The 27,039-nt window shown below is 44.1% G+C and overlaps 1 protein-coding gene across 2 annotated transcripts in view; it reads left to right on the top strand.

Moving 5' to 3' along the window:
* shank2b (SH3 and multiple ankyrin repeat domains 2b) overlaps positions 1-27,039 on the top strand; it is a 1,006,494-nt gene that overhangs the window by 405,131 nt on the left and 574,324 nt on the right. Inside the window, exons 1-2 of one of the 2 annotated variants that reach the window (XM_059652214.1) lie at positions 17,352-17,589; positions 22,570-22,876. In XM_059652214.1, coding sequence (XP_059508197.1) covers positions 17,556-17,589; positions 22,570-22,876 — 341 coding nt within the window. In that variant the 5' untranslated portion in view covers positions 17,352-17,555. Of the gene's footprint in view, positions 1-17,351; positions 17,590-22,569; positions 22,877-27,039 lie in introns of those variants that run through there. The other variant, XM_059652213.1, reaches the window with a different exon arrangement.

Here is a 27,039-nt window from a genome sequence, read left to right as displayed (position 1 = left end):
TAATTTTCCGAACATTGACTGGGATTCACTTAGTGTCAGGCGTTTAGATGAAGCAGAATTTGTAAGGAGCATCCAGGAGAGTTTTCTCAAGCAATATATAAATAGTCCAATTCGGGAACGGGCCGTTCTGAACCTGGTGTTGGGGAATGAGCCTAGCCAGGTGGTTGAAGTTTCAATAGGGATAACTTTGGGAATAGTGATCACAATTCCGTAAGTTTTAGAATACTGATGGACAAAGACAAGAGTGGTCCTAAGGGAAGAGTGTTAAACTGAGGGAAGACCAACTATAGCAAAATTTGGCAGGAGCTGGGGAATGTAGATTGGGAGCAGCAGTTTGAGGGTAAATCCACATTTGATATGTGGGAGGCTTTTAAAGAGAAGTTGATTAGAATCCAAGACAGACATGCCCCTGTGAAAATGAGGGATAGAAAGGGCAAGATTAGGGGACCATGGATGACAGATAAAATTGTGAGGCTAGAAAAGAGGAAAAAGGAAGCATACAGAAGGTCTAGGTGACTGAAAACAGATGGAGTTTTGGAAGAATATTGGGAAAATAGGACCAATCTGAAACGAGGAATTAAGAGCGCTAAAAGGGGTCATGAAATATCTTTAGCAAACAGGGTTAAGGAAAATCCTAAAGCCTTTTATTCATATATAAGGAGCAAGAGGGCAACTAGAGAATGGGTTGGCCCACTCAAGGACAAAGGAGGGAAGTAATGCAGGGAGGCAGAGAAAATGAGTGAGATTCTTCATGAGTACTTTGCGTCGGTATTCACCAACGAGAGGGCCATGACAGATGTTGACGTTAGGGATAGATGTTTGATTACTCTCGGTCATGTCAGCATAAGGAGGGAGGATGTGTGGGGTAGTTGTAAGGCATTAGGATGGACAAGTCTCCAGGTCCAGATAGGATCTATCCCAGGTTTCTGAGGGGAGAGAGAGAGAAGAAATAACTGGTGCCTTAATAGATATCTTTGCAGCATCCTTGAGCACAGTGAGGTCCCAAAGGACTGGAGAATTGCAAATGTTGTCCCCTTGTTTAAGAAGAGTAGCAAGGATAACCAGGTAATTATAGACCAGTGAGCCTGAGGTCAGTGGTGCAGAAGTGGCTGGAGAAGATACTGAGGGATAGGATCTATCTACATTTGGAAGAAAATGGGCTCATTAGTGATAGACAGCATGGTTTTTTGTAGGGAAGGTCATGTCTTACCAACTTGATAGAATACTTTGAGCAAGTGACAAAGATGATAGATGAGGGAAGGGCTGTAGATGTCATATACATGGACTTCAGCAAGGCATTTGATAATGGTATGCCTATAATAAGCCTATGGTAGGCTGATGGAGAAAGTGAAGTCACATGGGCTCCAGGGTGTACTAGCTAGATGGATAGAGAACTGGCTGGGCAACAGGAGACAGAGAGTTGTAGTGGAAGGGATTTTCTCAAAATGGAGAACTGTGACCAGTGGTGTTCCACATAGATCCGTGCTGGGACCACTGTTGTTTGTGATATACTAAATGATCTGGAGGAAGGTAGAGATGGTCTGATTAGCAAGTTTGCAGATGGGACTAAGATTGGTGGAGTAACAGATAGTGAAGGGGACTGTCGGAGAATGCAGCAGAATATAGATAGATTGGAGAGTTGGACAGAGAAATGGCAGATGGAGTTCAATCCAGACAAATGTGAGGTGATACATTTTGGAAGATCCAATGGAAGAGCGAACTATACGGTAAATGGAAAATTGGGGAAAATTGATGCACTAAGAGATCTGGGTGTTCAGGTCCATTGTACCCTGAAAGTGGCAACGCAGATGGATAGAGTGGTCAAGAAGGCATACAGCATGCTTTCCTTCATCAAACAGGATATTAAGTACAAGAGTTGGTAAGTCATGTTGCAGTTGTATAGGAGATAATGGGAACTGCAGATGCTGGAGAATCCGAGGTAACAAAGCGTGGAGCTGGATGAACACAGCAAGCCAAGCAGCATCTTTGGAGTTGGCCAGCTGTGTTCATGCAGCTCCACACTTTGTTATCTTACAGTTATATAGGACTTTGGTTCAACCGCATTTGGAGTACTGCGTACAGCTCTGGTCACCACATTACCAATGGGATGTGGATGCTTTGGAGAGGGTGCAGAGGAGGTTCACCAGGATGTTGCCTGGTATGGAGGGTGCTAGCTATGAAGAGAGGTTGAGTAGATTAGGATTATTTTCATTAGAAAGACGGAGATTGAGGGGGGACCTGATTGAGGTCTACAAAATCATGAGGGGTATAGACAGGGTGGATAGCAAGAAGCTTTTTCCCAGAGTGGGGGATTCAATTACTAGGGGTCATCAGTTCAAAGTGAGAGGAGGAAAGTTTAAGGGAGATATGCGTGGAAAGTTCTTTACACAGAGGGTGGTGGGTGCCTGGAAGGTGTTGCCAACGGAGGTGGTAGAGGGAGGCACGATAGCCTCATTTAAGATGTATCTGGACAGGTACATGAATGGGCAGGGAGCAGAGGGATACAGATGCTTGGAAAATTGGCGGCAGGTTTAGCTAGAGGATCTGGATTGGTACAAGCTTGGAGGGGCCGAAGGGCCTATTCCTATTCTGTAATTTTCTTTGTTCTTTTTTTTTGCCTTGGTTGTGCCTCCAGTGATTTTATTAAAGACTATCCAATGATGTGTAAAGTGTACACCATAGACACGGGCCATTTGGCACATCTCAGCCGTACAGCAGATGAATACTGTCGTACCTCAACCGATTAGAAGAACCTTTTCTCTGATTTGTGTTTGTCTACGTTGTATTTTACATCAATACCCTTCGCGTTGGCTATTCCTTGTTGTAGCACTTTCCACATTGCCACTACTCTTCACTGAAGAAGCTTCTCCTGAATTGGAATTACAGGTGAGTAAATGATCACAAAAGCACTGAAACCTGAATTTGTAAAGGCTATTGATGCTAAAATAAAGACAGCATTTTGCTCTGCTTCTGTTCTATATAAGGAATCTTTCAGAGCTGTGCAGCAACTCAGAAATAAAGACAGACATAATTCTAAAGAATGGCCTCATTAAAGATCACATGCATCTTTTCTTGTACAGGGTGAGGTTCTCACACTGGCATGATAAATCATCCTGGCATTGACCTGATTCCAACTTTTATAGATCACAGCAAGGCAGGTGCTGCTTTGAGAGGCCCTCAAGCAGAACAAATACATTAGCAAAAGTTGTTGCTTAGTCTTCTGTGACCTTTGAAACATAGATTTGTCTGTTGCTACCAGCAATACTCAGGACTAAAATAAGGCTGATTTGCCTCTTCAAATGACAATATCTGTTTGGTGAAACCTCAGTAACACCTTGCTGAAATTTGAGTTTTCATGGATTACCATCGGTCACCGGGTAAACACAGGCAAAACTGAATTCAGCTGCTTCTCACATTACCAAAACACTCCCGATCCTCATTACACTGGCTCCAACCAGGAGCGGTGTATGACCAATGGCTGAATCAGATATCCGTTAACAGTGAGGGAAAAATCATACTTCATCTCTACTCACCTTGAGTTTAGGAGGCACACTGAAAAGCAGAGGTTGTTTTCCCTGTCCCAGTCAGACCTCAGACATACAGAGCACACCATGTAAATTCAGAGGGCAAGGTTGTGTAATAAAAAAGAAAGTTCAGAAGAGTCATTTCACTTCCTCGATGCTCTGTACCTCTTGTCAATTAATGACTGTCCTTAAGATTTCATGCTGTTGGATTTCAGCTTCTGTTTTGTTTGAAGTATATGCACGTACAGATACAGTGCATCTGTTATTGCAAGCACATTGCAATGCTACAATCCCAGTCCATCACTCCCTTGAAGTTACAGGATTCATTTCCAGAATTAGTCCTTTGCCTGGCAGACTAACTAAAATGCAGATTGTAGGTTGAAAGGAATCATTAGAAGGAGTAGAAAGACATGTGGAAATGTTGTTTCCCCCAAGAGGGTGGTGGGTATCTGGAATTCTCTGCCCAGTTTCATGGTTGAGGGAGAAATCTCTCACCTTGTTGAAAAGGAACCTGGGCAAAGTTTGGCATCAGAGGGTTGAGTGCTCAGTTTAAAATATTCTTGCTGCTTTTAGCTGTTCCTCTGAAATTGACACCAGTCACATGAGGGTGTGCAAAATTGAGCAGCTTCCCATCGCATGGCAAAGACCTTGTCAGACTTTCACACTAAGCTGTACGTTCATTGGGAAAGGGGAGAAAGTGACTGAGACAGTTGTACTCCTGCAAATGTAATTACATCATAAAAACTTCTCAGTAATGGGGTGAAGTTAAGTAAATGATGATCTAATTAAAACTTACACAAACCTTATTAGCCTGAGCCTACAGGAACTGAATGATGGTTCAGAGACTCAGTTTTTGAAGCCCTTTGCCTGTCTTCATCCATCAACAGTTGCCTTTGCTGTCAGACCCATCCTGCCTCACCCACCCACCCCCTGCCTCACTCACCACCTCCCCACCCACCTCCTGCCTCAAATCACCCACCCCCTCACTCACCACCTCCTGCCTCACCCACCTCCTGCCTCACCCATCCACCTTCTGCCTCACACACCCACCCCCTCATTTACCTCCTCACCCACCTCCTGCCTCATTCACCCAACCCCTCACTCACCACCCACTCACTCACCACCTCCTCACCCACCTCCTGCCTCAAATCACCCACCCCCTCACTCAGCACCTCCTCCTCACCCACCTCCTGCCTCAATCACCCACCCCCCCACTCACCACCCACTCACTCACCAGCTCCTCCTCACCCACCTCCTGCCTCAACCACCCACCCCCTCACTCACCACCCACTCACTCACCCACTTCCTGCCTCACCCACCACCCATCACTCACTTCCTGCCTCACTGACCCACCTCCAGGAGTCACCAAGATTCCTGGTGAAGTTCCTTAACAATATTTCCGAACAACGGTCACCTGGTTTCCAAGACATCACAGCAATGGGGTGGTGCTAGTCTCTGTCTATCAGAGCCACTCTCCTGGGGCTTTGGTCACATGGGATCGCAGTGCTGCCCAGTGAAATGCCTGAATGTAGTTATTTGACTTCAGGAGTGCCAGACAGAAATATATGGTTCCCACAAACAGTGATGTGAAAATAACAAAAAAAAACTGTTTTGGGGGATACATATTGGGTCAGGAGAATATTATAACATTCTTGTTTCTCATCAAAGGTCCTTTGGGATCCTTTAAACTACACAGAGCAGTTGGTTGCTCAGCTTAACCTCTTATACAAATTTTCTTCTGAAGCTGCCCCTCAGACCTGAGCATGAATGGATCCATTAACCCTACTATGGGGAGGGAGACGGGGAGGGGGGCAGAAGGTGTTTGAAGAGGCCAGTGGGTGGGGTGCTCAGGGTTTCACACACACCTTCGTCTGTTTACACGCAGACTGTCTCTGGGTCAGTCAGAAACCCTCCAGATGGTTATCACCTTCACCAAAGCTTCTTCTCCATTTTGGGCCATCTTGGTTTAAGAAATTCCCATGAGTCAATAGGGATACTGAAGATAATAAAATGTGAGGCTGGATGAACACAGCAGGCCCAGCAGCATCTCAGGAGCACAAAAACTGACGTTTCGGGCCTAGACCCTTCATCAGAGGGGTGGTGATGAAGGGTCTAGGCCCGAAACGTCAGCTTTTGTGCTCCTGAGATGCTGCTGGGCCTGCTGTGTTCATCCAGCCTCACATTTTATTATCTTGGATTCTCCAGCATCTGCAGTTCCCATTATCAGGGATACTGATGTGTGTTTTTTTTTAAAAGGAAGGTTTTGAAGATATCTTGAATTATTTTCCTCAGCCTTCCTGGTAATGGCTAGCCATGATGGAGTTCAGTGTAGAAATCTGGTTTTGAAAATAGTGTGCCAGGAATGTGAATGATGTGACCTACCCAACACAGTTGATTAACAGCAATCAGTGCCTCATTACTGGGGATGCTAGCCTGAGAGAGGTGACTGATTTGGGAGCATTGTTCTGCCATTTGATTTACAAGATTTTGTAGATGCATCACTGGTAGTGTGCCTCTCGGCAATTGAGACATCTGCTGTACTTTGTCCAAATTTTTGATTCATACAGAAGGATAGTAACACTGCCGCCCTGGAGACCATGAGCTTTGTTTTGGGGTTTGAGGTCTCCATCTACAAATACTATTTTTGCTCAGAGAACCAAAAGGTTGCACTGGCATACGGGAGGCTGTGATGAGCTTTGTCAATCTCTGTGCTCACTGGCAAGATGCTTCCAAGGCATGAGGATTGATTTACATTGTGAAGTAGCTTGTCGTGGATAGGTATAGCGTTACGCTGAAGGACCGGGCTGGCAGAAGACAACTGTTCCCTGGGAAATTTACCTAAGGCCTGAGTGTCACAACTCAAAGTGTATTCTGCAAACTGCAGCTTGGTGACAGAGATTGAGGTTCTTATCTGGAAGCAACACAGGTTGAACTTTCTCGCCCATCCTGCGGATTAACTCCAGACCAGCAGGAAACTTCATGGATACAAGCTGAAGTGGTCAGTGAGGAATACTGAGGAATGTTAGTGTGAAAACAGCCTTACTCATCCCCAGTTTGCACTCACATTGACGACGATGGTGAGGATGGTGACCTATATGCTATCATTCTGCAGGCAAAGGATGATGAGGAATTTCTGTGAGCACCCACATTCACAGAGAACCCTCTGCAGTTCGCCATAGTTGACAAAGTCAAAGCCATTGGTGGGGACAGAAAAATCCTCCATTAGAGGTTGTTGGAGCTGTCTTTGGATTTGACTTTCTGTGAAGAACATGTTCATTGTGCCATTTAATGAACAGAAACAGATGGTAACTCAGCCAGTGAGAGGGGGGAGCTTTCGGTCATTTTTGTTATCACCTTCTCTGCAGGAGTCAAGAGGGAGACTCTCTGCCAACAGCTTCAGATATGATAAAATCTGCCTTAATTCCTTTTTTAAAGAAATTGTGATCATCAGCTAGGGAGCATTGTGATGAACAGCACAGCACTCCCTCAGTACAGCACACTCTCAGTACAGCACTCCGTCAGTACAGCACTCTCTCAGGACAGCACTCTCTCAGGACAGCACTCACTCAGTACAGCATTCCCTCGGCACAGCACTCCCTCAGTACAGCACACTCTCAGTACAGCACTCCATCAGTACAGCACTCTCTCAGGACAGCACGCCCTCAGTACAGCATTCCCTCGGCACAGCACTCCCTCAGCACAGCACTCCCTCAGTACAGCACTCCCTCAGCACAGCACTCCCTCAGCACAGCACTCCGTCAGTACAGCACTCCCTCAGTACAGCATTCCCTCAGCACAGCACTCCCTCAGTACAGCACTCCCTCAGCACAACACGCCCTCAGCACAGCACTCCCTCAGCACAGCACTCCGTCAGTACAGCACTCCCTCAGTACAGCACTCCATCAGCACAGCACTCCCTCAGTACAGCACTCCCTCAGCACAACACGCCCTCAGCACAGCACTCTGTCAGTACAGCACTCCCTCAGCACAACACGCCCTCAGCACAGCACTCCCTCAGTACAGCACTCCCTCAGCACAGCACTCCGTCAGTACAGCACTCCCTCAGTACAGCACTCCCTTGGCACAGCACTCCCTCAGCACAGCACACCCTCAGCACTGCACTGCCTCGGTACAGCACTCCCTCGGTACAGCACTCACTCAGTACAGCACTCCCTCAGCACAGCACTCCCTAGGTACAGCACTCCCTCAGCACAGCTCTCTCTCAGTACAGCACTCCCTCAGCACTGCACTCCCTCGGTACAGCACTCCCTCGGTACAGCACTCCCTTGGCACAGCACTCCCTCAGCACAGCACACCCTCAGCACTGCACTGCCTCGGTACAACACTCCCTCAGCACTGCACTGCCTCAGTACAGCACTCCCTCGGTACAGCACTCACTCAGGACAGCACTCCCTCAGCACAACACGCCCTCAGCACAGCACTCTGTCAGTACAGCACTCCCTCAGCACAACACGCCCTCAGCACAGCACTCCCTCAGTACAGCACTCCCTCAGCACAGCACTCCCTCAGTACAGCACTCCCTTGGCACAGCACTCCCTCAGCACAGCACACCCTCAGCACTGCACTGCCTCGGTACAGCACTCCCTCGGTACAGCACTCACTCAGTACAGCACTCCCTCAGCACAGCACTCCCTCAGGACAGCACTCCCTAGGTACAGCACTCCCTCAGCACAGCACTCTCTCAGTACAGCACTCCCTCGGTACAGCACTCCCTCGGTACAGCACTCCCTTGGCACAGCACTGCCTTGGCACAGCACACCCTCAGCACTGCACTGCCTCGGTACAACACTCCCTCAGCACAGCACTCCCTCAGTACAGCACTGCCTTGGCACAGCACTCCCTCAGCACAGCACACCCTCAGCACAGCACTCCCTCGGTACAGCACTCCCTCGGTACAGCCCTCCCTTGGCACAGCACTCCCTCGGCACAGCACTCCTTCAGTACAGAACTCCCTCGGTACAGCACTCCCTCAGCACAGCACTCCCTCAGGAAAGCACTCCATCAGCACAGCACTCCCTCAGGACAGCACTGAAATGTCAACCATTGTTACTCCTTCCCCAGAGCCCTTAGACGCGGAATGTGAGAGTACTGCTAACTTAAGCTTTGCTGACAACTGGAGAGCAAAAAAATTATAACCTGATGATCTTTGATGTTCAACCAAACATCCTTTGTCCTCCAGAAATAGCAGGACCTGCAAATGTTGGAGAATCTGAGATAACAAGGTGCAGAGCTGGATGAACACAGCAGAAAAAAATCTGAAGAAGGGCCTAGGCCTGAAATGGCAGCTTTCCTGCTCCTCTGATGCTGCTTGGCCTGCTGTGTTCATCCAGCTCTACACCTTGCTCTCTCACGCTTTCTTCTCCATCTGTGATATTTTCCTAAATAGTGGGGAAAGAAACAGACTTGTTGATGCACTTGGGAATTTCGCCAGGAATTACAGCAGGAGTCCTTTGTCGTTTGAGTGTCAAGGCCAAACCTGGATGACTACCAGCCTCAACTGGTGGAAATTAGTTAGTGAGACATCTGCTTACTTTGTGCACAAAGTGGATGCAAAACATATTAATGTGACAGTAGGATGTCCTGCATCCAATCAGCACATGGTCTCAGTGCCAGAGTCATGGTGCCTATCTAATCATTGTCCACATCAGACAGTTCAAATAGACATTATCCCTTTGAATATGTAATTCAGGAGCCTCTCACCTTTTGAAGGACCTCTCTCTGACACTTGGCCACCTCAGGGTTGCCCAGCTACTATTACCCTTAACCAACTCTTATTCCCCTGAAGAAGAGGGTTCTGAGGAGCCTGAACCTGTGATTGATTCATTCTCAGTCAATCTAACCCCTTCCCAGTATTCACTGCAAGCTAACAGAGGAGCAGTGTGAAAAGTTGGTCTCTTCTGTAATTCGTACTGTCTGTGCTGGAGCAATGGTTAGCTACAGGAGGCCATCCTGGAGGAGTTAGCTGAGGCCAAAGTGCTCTAAATCCAGATAGCCAGCAGAGGAGGAGCAGAACTACAATCTAATCTTTGAAGACTACTAAGGTTTTATTTACGGAGATACATATTGCAAACCTGTGCCTCCAAGTAATGTCCTACAAGTGAATTCCCAGTTCATCCTGCAGTTATAATCCAATCAGCTATCAACAGGTACCACGCCCCAGGTGTCCCAATCTGGGTGGATCACACACCTTGAGTTTATGGGCCCCGATGAATCATCTTCCTGTGCTTCAGCTGTGTCTCTTGCTATGGCCTTGTGGGTTCCAGTTGTAAACTGAGTGATTGGAAAAGATGATTTGTGTAAGACTGTAATATACTTTAAAGAAATCACTACTAATTCGATATGTTAACCCATTAAGATATGAATTGGGGTCAGGATGGTCAGATTTGTATTTCCAATCCACCAAAGAAGCCATGATCATTATTTCTGAGACCTCCAAACTGATCTAAGGAGGGAATGCCAATGCATCTGCACCCTTTGTTCCAATAGGAAGATAAATCTAATAAGGCATATTTTGGCGAGTGCTTAACTTTCCCTTCTGCATATTCAATTAGTGCTCGGTGTCTCCTAGCAACTCCATCCATGGAGACATGCAAATAGCGTAAGGATTCATGCGAGGTGGGTGGAATGTTTACTGACAGGTTAAGGTGCTGCAGGATTCCAGGTAGAACTGTTACTGTGCTGAAGAGTTGGGAGTCGTAGCCCTGTGAAAGGATTGAGCATTTTACACTCGAGGGGACAGAGGCTTAAGGCAACCAATGATTATTCTGAAATAATAAGTATCCTTTTTATTGTATCCTTCAGATGCTTCAAATAATGGTGTGATGTAATGCTCGCATGGATCGGTCATTCAGCCATACACTGATGACACTTTGCAATTTTTTGCAGATATGGTAGTGCAAGTAGTATTGGAAGTACAGAATTGTACAGTGAGGGTGCTGACCTTTGGATAATGGGTTATCTGAAAAAATGTAATCCATAAAGGCAACAAATCTCAGAGAAGTGAACTGTACTTTTCATTACTCATGGAGCTGCAGGACTTGGGCATCATCTGAGGGTTCCAGAAGGTTTGCACAAGGTCAAACAAGAGAACGTCTCTGTAAGCAACAGTTGTTGTTTATCACTGTTTAAAATTTGAGTCGAGAGTTGTTGTAATCTGCTGTCCGTGGCAAATGTTTAAACATTTAGTCTCTATATCTTGACATCAAAGTGAGTATGGCAGTGGTATGAATGCTCCCATTGAGTGGTCTCATGTTCCCAGTAAGGTTGCATCTCAATTATTTTGTAACCCTTTCAGTAATTTTCTTTGGCAGTTAGTTAAGTCAGTTTACAATTTAGAGAGATGCCAGTTAGGTCACTTCATAAATGACTGAGGAGCTGGACTGGGATTTTCTGGACTGAATTTGACAGTTTTGCTTATGATGAAAATAAGCCATGAAGCTGATGTGTGAAATGCAATCAGCATACAGAGAAAGATTCATTGTGGCATAATTGCTGTTTATGACATATTTGAAACCTATAATTTCAACAGCTTTGCTGTTTGTAATTTGTTTTTCCCTTTGTTTGTCATGGCACCACCTCTTAAATAATCTATCTGAGTTTAGCCAGTGCTAAACCAAACGCTAGGGGATCCCAGCAGATTCAGAAAGAGAGCTTATCCTCTGCCTATTCCCAGCAAGTGTTAACATGCTTCCACTGTCAAACAGCTTGGTATCAGGGCACTGCTCTCCAGGGTGCACAGTATCATCCCACACAGTTGATCTCTTCATGGGCTCAACTCCAAACAATGAAGGAAATCTGCTGGCTCCTCTTCAGTGGTGACTATGGTTTGTCCAGAGTTTTTGTCATTAAGTTTTCAAGAATATTTGTAGCTTGGGTTATTGCTGAGGTTGTAGATAAGCCCCCAGTTTGGTTGCAAACTTTTCATCACCTTGCTAGGTAACATCATCAGCGCGTCTCTGATGAAGCATCGGTGTTTTGTCCCACTTGTTATTTATATGCCTCAGTTTGTTGGGGTATTTGGTACCATTTCTGGTTCTGTTTCTCAGTGGTTTGTACACAGGGTCTAATTCAATGTGTTTGTTGATGGAGTTCCAGTTGGAATGCCAGGCTTCAGGAATTCCCTGGTGCATGTCTGTTTGGCTTGTGCGACTATAGATGTGCTGTCCCAGTCGAATTAGTGTCCATGTGTACTGAGACCAGTGACAACTGGTTGTGTCTCTTGATGTCACTCAGAGTCATCAAGAGACATGACCAATTCTCACTGGTCTCAGTACTCATGGACAATGAGGGACACTAATTCGACTGGGACAGCTCATCTATAATCACACAAGCCAAACAGACATGCACCAGGAAATTCCTGGAGGCCTGGCATTCCACGTGGAACTCCATCAACAAACACATTGAATTAGACCCTGTGTACAAACCACTGAGAAACAGAACCAGAAATGGTACAAAATACCCCAACAAACTGAGGCATATAAATAATGAACAAGGCAGTACACTGATGCTTCACCAGAGGCACAGTGACAACATTACATAGCAGGGTGATGAGACATTTGTAACCAAACCCACTGGCTCAGCGAGCGTGTCTACAATCTCAGTTTTTGCCATGTATGTGCATTCACTTTGCATTGCTTTCACCTGACCATGTTTTGTCTTTATTTATTCTTTGATGGGCTCTGGGCATTGCTGGCATGGGCCTGAATTTGCTGCCTATCCCTAACTTGTTTGGCCATGTCAGAGAGCAATTAGGAGTCATTCACATTCCTGTGGTTTTACAAATGAGTATAGGAATTAGGAAGTGCAGTGGGCCTGTCAGCCAATCCAGCCTGTTCCATTATCCAGTAAGATCGTGGATCATTGGGTTTTAGTCTTGAATTTGCATTCCTACCTATCCCTGATAATCTTTCAGCTCCTTGCTGAACATGAATCTATCCACCTTGGCTCTAAAAATATTTACAGCATCAACTTCCAACATCTTTTTGGGAAGATTTGCGAAAGCTCACAAACCTCTCAGAGAAGAGAAAATGTTTCCTCATGTCTGTTTTAAACAGTGATCCCTGTTGACAGATTCTCCCACAACATCTCCCCTGTCTCCTGGTGATCAGATTGAGTGTGATGTCAGATTTCTTTCCTTACAGGATGTTTGTGAACCAGATGAGATTTTAAAAGAATCGATGATAGCTATATAATCACCGTTACTGGGGTGGTTTTAAAATCCCTGACTTGTTAAACAAATTTAAATTCCATCAGGTGCCATGCTGGGATTTGAACCCCCATTCCCAGAGCATTAACCACAAGTCCAATGATGTTTCCACACTGCTACCATATCCTCATGAGAACATGGTGATGAGCTTGTGTCACAAATGATTGATAATCACCTAATGCTGCTGTACCCACAATGCTGTCAGGGGCAGAGTTCCACAATTTTGACCCAGTGACGGTGAAGGTATGGTGATATATTTCCAACTCATAATGGTTAGTGACTTGGAGGGGAACTTGAAGGTGGTGGTATTCGCACATATCTCCTACCTTTGCCCTTCTAGATGGAAGTGTCCATGGTTCTGAAAGGTGCTGTCTGTGGATCTGTGCCAAATTTTGGCAGTACATCAGGTCTGGACACACTGCAGGACTGAAAGTTGTGGTGGAGGGAGTGGACGTTTGTGGATGTGGTGCCAATCAAACAGGCTGCTTTGTCCTGGATGGTGTCAAGCTTCTTGAGTGTTGTTGGGGCTGCACCCATCCAGGTGAATGGGGAGTATTCCATCACACTCCTGAGTTGTGCCTTGTTGGTGGTGGACAGGCTTTTGGAGAGTCAGGAAGTGAGTTACTCACTGCAGTATTCTTAGTTTCTGCCCTGCTTCTACAGTCACAGAATCCATATGGCTAGTCTAGGTCAGGTTAATGGTAGCCAGTGGTACTGATACTGGGGGATTCAGTGATGGTCACACCATTGAACATCTACAGGGATGGTTAGAATCTGTGCTATTGGAGATGGTCATTGCCTAGAATTATTGTGAGCAGCACTTGCTACTTGCCACTTTTTAGCTGGATATTGTCCAACTTTTGCTGAATTTGGACACGGACTGCTTCAGTATCTGAGTAGACATTGTACAATCATTGGCGAACATCTCAACCTCTGACATTATGAGGGAGGGAAGGTCACTGATGAAGGTAGATGAGTTGCTTGACTAGAATCACAGAATTGTTAAGCCAGAAAAGGAGAGCAACTGGCCCATCATCCCTGCACAAGCTCTTCAATGAAGCATCATTACCTGGGGGCAATCTCCTGCATTTTTCCATACCCTGTGCAACATTTTTATCCAAGTTGTCATCTCGATTGCCTCCAACACACTTCCAGGAAGTACATTCCAGACACTAAATACACACTGGGTGAAAAATGTCCTTGTCACATTACCCTTGCTTCATTTGCGTATCACTTCAATCAATATCCTTTCATTTTTATTTCTTTTTACAACCAGAAACAGCTTCACCTGATCTGTTCTGTCCATTCTGCTCATGATTTTGAAAACTTCAATCATATTTTCTCTCAGCTTTCCTTTCTGCAAGGAACTTCTTCAATCTTTCCTCATAACTGACGTTTCTCATCTGGGAAATATTCTTGTAAATCACTTCTGCACTCTCGACAATGTGCTCACAGATCCAGGGGTTCAGGGAGAGAACCCTTTGAAAGTAATGCCACGGGTGGACAGGATGGTTAAGAAGACATTTAGCACTCTTGCCCTCATTGCTCAGAGCATTGAGTATAGGAGTTGGAGCATCATGTATTGGATGCTGCTAAGGCCATTTTTGGAGTACAATGTGCAGTTCTGATCATGCCACTGTAGGAAGTATATTATTAAACTGAAAAGGGTGCAGAAAAGATTTACAAGAGTATTACCAGGACTGGAGTGTTTGAGTTATAGGGAGAGGTTGGGTAGGCTGGGACTTTTTTCACTGGAGCCTAGGAGGTTGCGGGGTGACCTTATAGAGGTTTATAAAATCGTGAGGGCATTGATGAAGTGAATGGCAGATGGATTTTCCCTGGAGAGGGGAAGTTCAAAGTTATAAGCTCTATTTTTAAGGTGAGAGGAGAAAGGTTTTACAGGGAATTGAGGCGTAACTTTTTTACACAGATGGTGGTTCGTATGTGGAATGAGCTTCCGGGGAAGTGGTAGATATAGGTACAGTTGTAACATTTAAAAAAAAACATTTGGATGAGTACATGGATAGGAAAGGTTTATAGGGAAATGGGCATAATGCAGCCAAATGGGCCAAGTCTAGATTACAAAGCTTGGCTGGTATGGACGAGTTAGACTGAAGGGTCTGTTTCTCTGCTGTATGACTCTATCACTCTCGCATTCCTATAATACAGTGCCCAGAATAATATACTGAATGAGGTCTGACAGGTCTCTCTGATGAAGGGTCTAGGCCCGAAACGTCAGCTTTTGTGCTCCTGAGATGCTGCTTGGCCTGCTGTGTTCATCCAGTCTCACACTTTATTACCGAGGTCTAACAGGTGTCTTGTACAGATTCAACATCACTTCCTTGCTCTGTGTCCATAATAATAAAGCCGAGGTCACTATATGCTTTATGAACAGCTCTCTCTATCTATCCTGCCAACTTCCCTGAACTGTGCATTTGTATACCAAGGTCCCTCTGCTCCTTCACTCCTGAAGAACTGTACCCTCTATTTTATATTGTGTTTAATACCCTCCTAACCAAAGTGTATCATTTCATTTTTCTCTGTATCAAACCTCATCTGCCACCTATCCACCTATAACTTCTTATTCTCTCTACTAGAGCCAACTGTATATCCCAAGAATTTTGTGATCCTCTCTTACCCTTCTGTATTCAAGTGAGTACAAGCCCAGTCAAACCAATCTCCATTCATACAACAGTCTTGCCAGTTCTGGTATCACGTAGAGAATTCTCTCTAACTGCATTTTATGTCCTGTTTGCTAATTCTGAAACTAGCTCTCTAGTTTCTGATTGACCACATTCCTCCTTCTTTCCTAGGCCAATGGTACTAGCATGGGCCATGATCTCTGCGAAAGGATATCCTGTAGATGCTGTGTGATATCCTGGATCAAGGCACCAGGGAGACTGCATCCCTTCCAGCAGTCACTTTGATGGCCATAAAATACCTGTCTGTTCCCCAAAGTAATAGATCCCCTGCCACTATTGCTGCTGCTTTCTTTTTCCTTACCCCTTAGACAGTCAGACCACTCGTGGTGCCAGAAAGCTGGTTCTATCAGCTCTTCCCTGAGGAACCAGAACCTTCGCCAGCTTCTAAAATGAAAAACTGATTTGTGAGTGGGGCCTCAGGGGACTCCTGACTATTGGCCTGACTCTCTTTGACCTGTCTGATGGGCACCAATTCCTTGGTTTCCACCAGTCCCTTAAGCTGTGGTGTGGCCAGCTGTTTGTCTCTTGCTATCCATGTAGCTTTGAGCCTCACGGATGTGCCACAATATCTGCAGCCACCGTTCAAACTCTGAGCCCTGGAGCTCCTGGCTCAGTAGACGGGAGTATTTCCTGTACATACGCATGAACGTACACACATATTGTTTTCTGCCTTTGTTGCTTTGAAGTGCTGTCTCTATGTTATTTTGAAAATATTATCTGATCCAAATAAAAATGACACCCATTCCAGAAACCATAGCATCACATCCTAAAGATCAGAGGAATATTGTTACGTTTCCATTGAATGTGGAATGCTCAGAACTGTAACCATTACATTGGGGAAGGATTCCAGCTGAATTCAGCTTATAATTGGAGTGTGTGGTACAATATGCTGTCTATTGTCAGCTTCTATTTTTAAACTTGGTTTTCTGAAAAACCATATTGAATTCTCTGCATATGAACGATGTTAGGAAAGAGCTTCCACTGGCTCAAAGATGTGCAAATAATTCTTTAGAAGTGAATCTACATCAGAGCAGTGAATAGAGTGAGTTCAGCACTTAGTGACAGAATGGCAATAAATAAATGCAAACGAAAGAGACAAGGGCAGGAGTAGGCCATTTGGCCCCTTAAATCTAGTCTGCATTCAATAAACTCATGACTGCTGTGTTTGTTCCAGATTCGACATTCCCATCTACCCCTTGATAATCCTTGGTCCCCTATCTGACAAGAATCTCTCCACCTGCGCCAAAAATAAGTTCAGTGATTCCAATTCCACTGATTTCTAAGGCAGAGAGCCCTCAAGGTGCACAGCACTCTGAGAGACAAACATTTTCCTTATCCGTGTCCTCTTTCAAAATGTTCAATAACATTTTTGCAGTTGCTTTATCTTTGACTATTATTTCATAAAACATGAAATATGAAATGGAGTGTGATTTACAAACACAAAACAGAAGTTTGAAGCATTTAAACATCTTAAAGGATTGACAGAAAGCATAAGAACCTTAGATGTTCAGGAATAAACGGTTTACTTGCTTAGTTTAATTAATTGAATGAAAATTGATATACTGTGTGAATTAGTAAATGATTGCTTCATGAAAATGGTGGTAAATGATGTCTTTATGAACGCATTAACATCTTTACAAATTAATTTTAGATGTGATGAGTAAATAAATTATAACTGGATTAACAAGCTGTCGGTTTAATCAGTGAGTTGATTCCAGATTTATTTTAATCTGAAGCAAATCATCCTAAAGTACAAATATTAGCAGGACAAACTCTTATTCCATTCATCGTTGTCTTGACCCATTTGTTTGCGCTTGTTCATCAGTTCAGTGCTTAATGCAATACAGCGTATAAAGCCTGTGCTGGTATTCACATGACTAATACTCTGAAACACAGCAAAGCTTCAAACAGCTCCAGTCTACGCACAGTCGGTTCCCAGCTGATAGACAGAATGTGGGGTGGGCTTTGTCACCAGACTTCTGGATTTTGCATGCCCAGATATATGTGCAACCACTCTGTGCCCAGGAACCTGCTGCTATTTTTAGGGTTCTGGCAACTAAAGCATTTTGAAACTGGGTAGTGGAGAGCTGAAAGTGGGGAAATATGAAGTCTTTATTGAATGCCTTAAAGATAGAAGGTAAGCAATCTATGAAAAAAAATATTGTGACTAATTTACGAAGGGATTTGGAAGTATGGTGATGTTAATATTCAGATTTTAATTGAAGACTTAATTGAAGATATTTCAAAATAACTTTTCAGTGTTCTATTTCGAATGTTCTATTTTAAGAAAATGTTTGATCAATAGTCAATTTGATCATTTTAAATCCATGAGCTAATTTAGCAGAGAGGATTTCTCTCTGTCAGGCAACTCCTAACAGTACTCGATTTGACAAGTGATTAAAAAGGGAAAGAGACGACTTTTGCACACAATTACTTATGACGATTGATAGTGCAAGGCAGCTTAACTGAGACTACCCTGAGAGATAAAATCATACCGTAACTGCAACAATTAGCTGGGAAAAACGTGGTTTATTATTTATGTATCTGCTGTGAAACAAGAGTTTCTAATCAGTGTAACAGGATTGTTAAATGCCTGAATGCTGGCATACATTGTTTTTGGCAGGTCAGCACCTAATTAATTCATTCATAATCATTTCATTGGAAGAGACTAGTTCAATTTAGCTTTTATAACCTGCATCAACATTAATTGTAAATCATGCAGCAAGATTACTTAATCTAAAACCTTACAGTGTACTGAGTGCAATACTGAATTTAACAACAAAAATTTCACAAAGTCCCAAAAATATTCAGAAGGTTTTGCATTCGTTGTCCTTGATGTAGAAGACATGATACTGTTGAACAGTTGCATTTAAGGAGCCTGTTTTCCTCAGGAAATATCATTGATATTTCATGTACAAATTCAGGTTTAAGTGTGTCTTAAAGAAAACAGGAGATGCTTGCCGAGTGTTGATTCAGCCCGCTGATGACTAGGTGAAATCGTCTGGTGCTGGAGTGTGACTGTGACAGTGAGCATGTGGATTCATGTATGTAAAAGAAAGCAAAACACCCACATACCTGATGCCTACGCATCACATAGCTGGAAAGACATCTGACTTTCAGTAGAACGGAAGTCAGTTTAAGGTGTTAAAGAAACTCTTTAACAATAATCACGAAGATTAAGAACCTTCGTTCAGTTGAACATTGACAGCAATGGGGAAAATAGAAATACGTGGTAAATGGCAAACCATTTGTGGATTTCGATTGAAATGTACTACAGGATTATTTGATTCTGCACTCATTCTTGTATGGAATTAAACATCTGACATGAAAACCCAGTAAAGGACTACACTGAGAATTACGACATTTCATACTGGCCTATTTGCTCCTGGTCCAGCAGCATTGCAAAAAGAAATGTTCACTCATTCATGGTGAAGAGATCTGAGAAAAAGCACCTCCTCTGCATGAGGTTTTTGGGGGGTGGTGGTGGTGTTTGGGTGGGGGGGGGAGGGGTTGGGGTTACTTAGTTCAGTTGGCTAGAAAGCTGGCTTACAATACAGAGTAATGTCATCAATTCCCACACTCAGGTCCTGGTTACCTCCAAGGGCTCTTCTTCGCAACCTTTCCCATCATCTCAGATGTTGTCCCCTTCAGGTTACCACCGGTTATGTCTCCCTGATAAGAGAGCAGACTGTAGCACCGTTATCTTTTACTGATGAGGTGGAGCCAGTTGGCAGGGGCTAGAAAATTCTATTACCACTTTTTATGCAAATGAATGGCCATTTTGAATGACATTGAATTGCCATTTCTCTGTGGTCATTGCTGCAGGTGGTTTATTTTTGGTATAGTGCAACCATTTTAGAGAAAGAAAGGTTTTCAATGATATAGCATTCCAATACCACCAGCGACACCCAAAATGCTTTCTAATCAACAAAGTACTTGTGAAATGTAGCCACTGTTGTAATGTAGAGAATGTGGTAGCTCAGTTACACAGAGCAATCTCCCATAGGCAGCACTTTAATAACAACAACATAATCAGTTTCAATGATGATGACTGAGGAGTAAATGCTAGACAAAGCCTTGACAATAGGTCACTTTGTCATTTATTGAAATAGTGCCATGGAACCATTTACATTCACTTAAACAGGAAAGTAGGGCTTCCATTTAATGTCACATCTAAAAGATAGCATTTCTGACAACGCAGTACTCTCTCAGAAGGAGCTGAGCCATGTCCAACACTGTCTCCAATTCGGCAAAGATTCACTATGGTAGGACTGAAACCATCCCTTTAGCTGGCTCTGCTTTTTCCTTTCCAAAATGATCCAGCAGCTCTAACCCCCCACAGAGCACTCTTGAACCTGCTCTGAACTTCCACCTTTGTCTCGTTTCTTTCCTATTTCCAATCATGTCCTCAGGCCACTCTGTGTTTGGGATTCACCTCCTGCTATGTTGAACTTTGTCACTTTCAATTCCTGGCCACTCAACCTCCCTTCCCACTCCCCATGTTATTTAATATCTACACCTCCCTTTCATCTTCAAACTCCTTGCACATTCTTGAACTCCCCCATCCCCTTCCCACCTACCCCGGCCCAAATATGCCCCTCCCTTTCCTGGAGCTCCATGTTTGAATCACTCCACCCAGATCTCCAACTCTGGTGCAGTTGTAAAAGTGTTCCTATCAGTGCCACAGATGATATCTCATGTGCCTGTAATGAATTTGAAGGTCCCCTCCTCATCCTTTTCAATCTGTCTGCAGCCTTTAATCACCTTAATCACTCTATCTTCAGTAGCCATGCCTTCAGCCTTGGTCTTTAGATCTGGACTTTCCTCTCTCAACCTTTCCCCCTCTCTCCCCCAATGTGCTTCTTAAAGTAACTTGCCAAATCTATCACTTTAGCCAGGTTCTTGGTAATCTGCCTGGTATATTGCCTCCTGTAGCGTAGTATCTAACTTTAATCCATAATGCTTCTCTGAAATGGCCTGAGATCTTTTATTCTGTTAAAGGTGTTATATAAATAGAGGTATTTTTTGGAGGTAAGACTGATTTCTTCAGGATATTGGATCTTTTTAGAATTTGAAAGTTTGGAGATCAGACAAATTCCACCAGAGATAATACAATGAATGAAAGTTCACGGTGAAGGCCATATGTTAGGATTCATATTAACCCTGTTGTTAAAAACTTACAGCTGCATCTCATCTTCAGCCTAGTTGTGGACTTGATTTCCACAGTGTGAGTTTATGCATTGGAGTGGGGTTTCTAAGCATTGGGCTGAGAATTTGAGTGCTGGGCATGAGTTGGGTGAATAGATCTTCTGGCTTCACCTCACTTCTCCTTGCAACTTTAACTGGGTAACAACTGAGGACTGAGAGATCCAGCTGGTATTTGTTAGCCTTGTGGATCACCAATGAATGGATCTTACAACACAGTGGTACTGTTCCTATATCTGATCCAGAAGGCCTGAATTGAAGTCCCACTTGCTCCAGAGGTGTATCATGTCTGAATAGGTTCCAGTTGTAAGTCTCTGAATGCTTTCTTATTGGAGAGGTCAGCACAAAGCAGAGATACAATGCTGGGCCTCCTTTCATCCTGAATACCATAATAGCAGCATCCATTGCGGCACGGTGGCTCAGTGGTTAGCACTGCAGCCTCACGGCACCAGGGACCCGGGTTCAATTCCAGCATCAAGCAACTGTCTGTGTGGAGTTTGCACATTCTCCCTGTGTCTGCATGGGTTTCCTTCGGGTGCTTTGGTTTCCTCCCACAGTCCAAAGATGTGCATGTTATGGTGGATTGGCCATGCTAAATTGCCTGTAGTCTTCAGGGGTGTGTGGGTTATAGGGGGATGGATCTGGGTGTGATGCTTCAAGGGGCGGTGTGGACTTGTTGGGCCGAAGGGCCTGTTTCCACACTGTAGGAAATCTAAAAAAAATTGTGGCTACTCAGTTACAACAAAAAACACAATACCAGTAACATGCAATTCTCATCAGAAGTGGCACTTAATGTTTAGATGGTTCAAGCACTTCTCTTCAGATTTTACTTTTTTTTGGTCTATTCATTTTCTCCTATTAGTTGTAACACAAAGATACTCTTGAAATTGTATAAAATCAGTCACAAAATGTTAAGGGGTATGATCTGTAATAGCCTCCAAAGGGCATATTGACATTGCAGTAACTGGTGGTGCTTTGCCAAATGCACATGAGTATCAGTTATTAATGTGATTGTGCTCCCATATAAGCCATTCCATGGGAATCAGATCAACTTGCTTGCTCTGAGCAGAATGTGTGATCTTTGGGACTTTGAATGGCCCAACGTCTCCCAATTCTGAATGTAAGACATGTTGTTGGTAGCTTAAAATGCAGATTGCAATTTTTCTTTCTAAAAGTTCTCTTGCTTTGGAGAAGCGAAGATTTTCCAGTCTCAGCTACTAGAACAATAACTCTTCATGGGGATGTGGTAACTGGAAGTCTGAGGGGAAAGCTGATAGGAACCAATTTATTAAACCAGAGTTTACACCCTCCAGTTAACTTTCTTGAACCACTGCAGTCCACGTGCTATAGGTAGACCCACAATGCCCTTAGGGAGAGAGTTCCAGGATTTTGACCCAGCGACACCGAAGAAACAGGGATATATTTCCAAGTCAGGATGGTTAGTGGCTTGGGGAGGAACTTGCACGGGGTGGTGTTCCCATGTCTCTGCTGCCCTTCTTCTTTGAGATGGAAGTAGTCATGGCTGCCTGGTGCTATCAAGGGATCTTACTGAGCGTTGGTGGTGGAGGGAGTGGATGCTTGTGGATGTGGTGCTAATCAAGTGGTTGCTTTGTCCTGGATGGCGTCAAGCTTCTTGAGTGTTGTTGAGGCTGCACTCATCCAGGCAAGTGGGGAGTATTCCATCACATTCCATCTTGTACCTTGTAGATGGTGGTCAGGGTTTGGGGAGTCAGGAGGTGAGTTGCTCGCTGCAGGATTCCTAGCTTCTGGTCTGCTCTTGTAGCCACTGTGCTTATGTGCTGAGCCCAGGTGAGTTTCTGACCAATGGTCCAGAATGTCAAATGTCCAGGCATAAGAAAAAATAATGTAAATTAAAATCTAATCTTGTCTTAATCTCTTTTTTCCTTTACAGTGCCCTTTCGAGAGGCACCGACTTACTCCAATCGGAGGAGGGGACCTCAGAGCACTCTGTCTGCACCACGGATCCTTCTCCGTTCTAATAGCGACAATAACCTGAATGTGAACGAGATCCCAGACTGGACGGGGAACACGCCTGCTACTTCACACCGAAGCCTTTCACCACAACGACTACAACAGATGCAGAACAATCCTAATGGCACTGTAAACAGTGGGACTGGTACCCATGGCTCCCGGAGCCGTTCACCATCCCTGAATCGGATTGGGGAAGAGGCTCAGAGATCACAGCACAGGCAGATCAGGTACGGAAACTTCACTGCACAATAAGGTATTGGCAGCTTTCATTGCTTTAATGCCTTAACAATCACAGGCTAAAGCAAAGGCAGAGGAGCGTTCAGTTTTACTCAGTGAGGTTTTAAGATCTGAAATACCCTGCCTAAATGTTTGTAGCAGCATATTCAATTTTAACTTTCAGAACAGAATTCAATAAATACTACGAGGGAGTTATTAGAGGTTGTGGCCAAAGAGCCAACCAGAGGGACTAATCAGATAGACAAATAACCAGGACTAACATAATGGGCTAAATGGTCTTCTTTTGTGAATTGTGATGCCTCCTGTTTTTGCTGGGTTAGCACGTGCTGCCTCATAGGGGCGGCTATGTGGAGTTTGCACGTTCTCCCCGTGTCTGCAGGGTTTCCTCCGGGTGCTCCGGTTTTCTTTCCACAGTCCAAAGATGTGTAGGGTAGGTGGGCTGGCCATGCTAAATTGTTCCATTGTTTTCAGGAAAGTGTAGCTTAGGTGGGTTATAGGGGGATGGGTCTGCTGGGGTGCCATGAGGGTCAGTGTGGACTTGTTGGCCGAAGGGCCTGTTTCCACACTGTGCGGATTCTATGATGATTACCTAGAGCTCTCTGTGCTTGACCTAGTTTTTCTCCTCTCTTGAGGAGGTCAAAAAACCAAAATCTCTTGACTCCATTTTCAGCTTCCACCCTCTCTACATTGAAATGGATCTCCCCCATTTACTTTGCCAATGGCGTCATTTACTCTAACCAGAAGTAAATATTGAACCTGACATTATTTTTTCTTGCATTTTGTTGTTCTTTACTATATCTCCTGCCATTTCCCAAACTTCTCATCAGAGCATAAACTTACTCTTGGCCTTCCTGACAAGTGAATATTTCCTGCATTCATCTCAAATGCCAAATCATCGACTTTAGTCAAAGCATTGATCCTGGTAGAAATAGCAAAACGACAAATTTCAAATAATTGTGTCCACTTTGGCTGCACCTCCGCAAACCACACACCAGTTCAGCGCCTAACATAATTAACCATTACACTGTGGGCCAGGATACTGAGAAATCAACTTCCCACCCCAACTGAACAAGTTGAGCTTATCTTGAGGATTGAAGTTTTCGTCACTTTAGAGATTTATTTTGTCAGCCTTGAAGGTGTTGCTTATGCAGATGTCTAAGATTGTGCCACGATAGGGTTTCAGAGACCAGCTTGTGAGACTGTGTGAATAAGTGTGAGGAGGCCATGACAGGCCAACACCACCGTCTGTACCTGTGCACCAATCCCAGGTCAAAAACAAGTGGCCCAAGCTTCTGAGACCCAAAGGTGATCATGAATATCTTTGGTCCAAGTTAATATAAAGTTAATAGAGAGCTGTGACCTCTCAATTTCTGTTCATTTCCATATTGTGGTTTTTTGTATCTCCCCATTTTAATCCCTGCTTTGTAGGTGACTGTGTTTCCAGCCTCTAGAAATCCATCCCTGGCCTCCTGCCCCTCGATGTTGTCTTTCCTCCTTTGAGGTATACCTTAGACATTGTTCCATCACTGTTGCTGGGTCAAAATCCTCAAACTCCCTTCCCAACAGCATTGTGGGTTTACCCAAACCCAAGGCCTGTAGTGGTTCAAGAAGACAGCTAACCCTCTCAATGGGCAACTAGGCACAGGCAATAAATTCTGGTGTTTGTTCTTCTGCCCTGAAACGCTTTGTATGATACAATCTGCCTGTAGAGCACACAAAACAATACTTTCCACTGTATCTTGGGATATGTGACCACAATAAATCAAATCAAATCAAATCAAATCAGTGTAGCCCGCATCCCATGAGTCAATTAAAAAAATGTCCTGTTTTAAATGTTGTCAGGATCCTGCTGTACGCAGACAGAGCTGAGAAACGCTCAAAACTCAACATTAAGCTCATGGTCTACAGGCCAGCAGTATTATCTACAATCCCATATGTGTCAGAGAAATGGACAATATCCTGCATCAGGCACCTCAAATCCCTTGAGAGATAGCATCAGCAATAAATGCTGCCTGGTCAGTGATGCCCTCATCCCGTGAATGAATAAACAGAAAAAAAGCAAATTCACTGGCAGGATATTCCGTCCAGTATCAGTGTCTTGTCTCAAGGCAGTATTGAGGCACTGGTTATGGCCAATCAGCTGTGTTGGGGAAGCCTTACCATCTTCATATCTGACACAAGACTTCTAAAACAATCTGTCTATCTTTCTACATGCGTTGTATCTACATGGCACACAGCAAAAATCCACTCATGCTCCTTAAACAGCCATCTCCAAACCCACCGAACACTCCCACCTGGAAGGATAAGGGCAGCAAATACATGGGAAAACCAATCCCTGCAGGTTCCCCTCTGAGCCACTCACCATCCTGACTTGAAAATACATCACCTTTCCTTCAACAATGCTGGGTCAAAATCCTGGAATTTCCTCCCAAAGGGCATTGTGAGCACATGGACAACAACTAGGAATGGGCAATAAATATTGGCCAATCCAGCAACACTTCCATCCCTTGATTGAATAAAAAATGGAAGCAAACATTTTGGCCAAACTATCAGACAGCCCCCTGTCCCAAGAGTGCTTCCTGCAGCCTGGTGTCAGATATTGTTCAATAATTCAGTTGTAAGGAACTGTGGGATGTTTACACCACATTAAGGACATTATATAAATAGAAGTTATTGTTTGATATGAAAAGGGAATGAAGATGCATCAGAGTATAATTTCCTTCATTCTAACAGTGACTACACTTCGAAAGTACGTAATTTGGGGATGTCCTAAGGTTGTGAATTGTTGCATAAAAGCAGGTCTTTTTCCTTTTTGTACAAATAGTCATCGTTTTCTGTCTAAATTATACTTATTAATAGCTTTGAAAAGCCTTTATCTCTGTGAGTTCTGACGGTTTATGAGTTGACTGCTGTGAATGGAATGGTTTTGTTTGTATGTTTAATCACTATGCAATTCCAGATCAAGCACTGTGCCAATTAATAGCAAATCTCTTGCTGCTGCAATGGAGAACTAGGTTGGAACAATTTACCAGTGCCACCTTATCCTTAAGTTATATTTGGGCACAGCCACAGGTCATCACCTACAATGAGTTCCTCACCTTGGACAACACAGTCAGTTTCGGTAAAACCCAAGATTACATCCACTTTTCTCCTACCTATTGCCTCTTAGTGATACTGCAGGAGTGAGCAGAGGTCCCAGGGGCTCTAGGGAGCAAAGAGGTGATTTTCCCTCTCTGGTGCAAATTTCCAGCAATGTAAAACTTTACCTTTATCTTCTATGTCCAGAGTCCACCTCGCTAAGTAACAGAAAATGCAGGAAATGCTCAGCAGATCTCGCTGACATAGAGAGAGCAACAGAGTTTCAGGTCATTGACTTTTCATGAGAATATCTTTCTTACATTCTCATGACACATGTTACATAAGAATTATCAACTATTAGGTCATTTGACCCGTTAATCCTGCTCCTGTATTTACAAAGATCATTGGCTGGTTTCTTCCCTATTTCCACTATCTTGGTCTGATCCATCTCCTTGCTTTCACTTCACACTCACAAACCCACTGTGACTTTTCCCAATGACTCAGAATCAAATCTGGGTCCTCTGTTCGATCCTGCCCTGAATCTATTCTTGTTCTAGTCTCTGCAGATGAAGGGAAAGATCCTCCCAGTATCCTGATAGTACCCTGTCAAACCCTTCATTAAGTTTGCAGAAACATGTTCCTAGTTATGGTTGCCAAGGTACTAGGACCAAATGAGATGTATTCAGGGATTCATTAAGATTGATAAGTCTCCAGGGCCAGACCAGATTTATCCTAGGTTGCTCTGGGAAGTGAGAAAGGAGGTTGCTAAGCTGCTGGCGAAGATCTTTGCTTCCTCACTCTCCACAGGAGTCGTACCAGAAGATTGGAGGGAGGCAAATGTTGTTCCTCCTTTCAAGAAAGGGAATAGGGAAATCCCTGGAAATTACAGACCAGTCAGTCTTACGTCTGTGGTCAGCAAGGTTTTGGAAATAATTCTGAGGGATAGGATTGATGACTATTTGGAAAAGCATAGCGTGATTAAAGGGAGTCAGCATGGCTTTGTGAGGGGCAGGTCATGCCTCACAAATCTTATTGAGTTCTTTGAGGAAGTCACGAGACAGGTTGACGAGGGTCG

Source organism: Stegostoma tigrinum, chromosome 17 (assembly GCF_030684315.1).
Source record: "Stegostoma tigrinum isolate sSteTig4 chromosome 17, sSteTig4.hap1, whole genome shotgun sequence".
In the NCBI taxonomy this organism is placed as follows: domain Eukaryota; kingdom Metazoa; phylum Chordata; class Chondrichthyes; order Orectolobiformes; family Stegostomatidae; genus Stegostoma; species Stegostoma tigrinum.
Note: the sequence above shows the minus strand (reverse complement) of the source record. Positions and strands in the feature narration are given on the sequence as shown.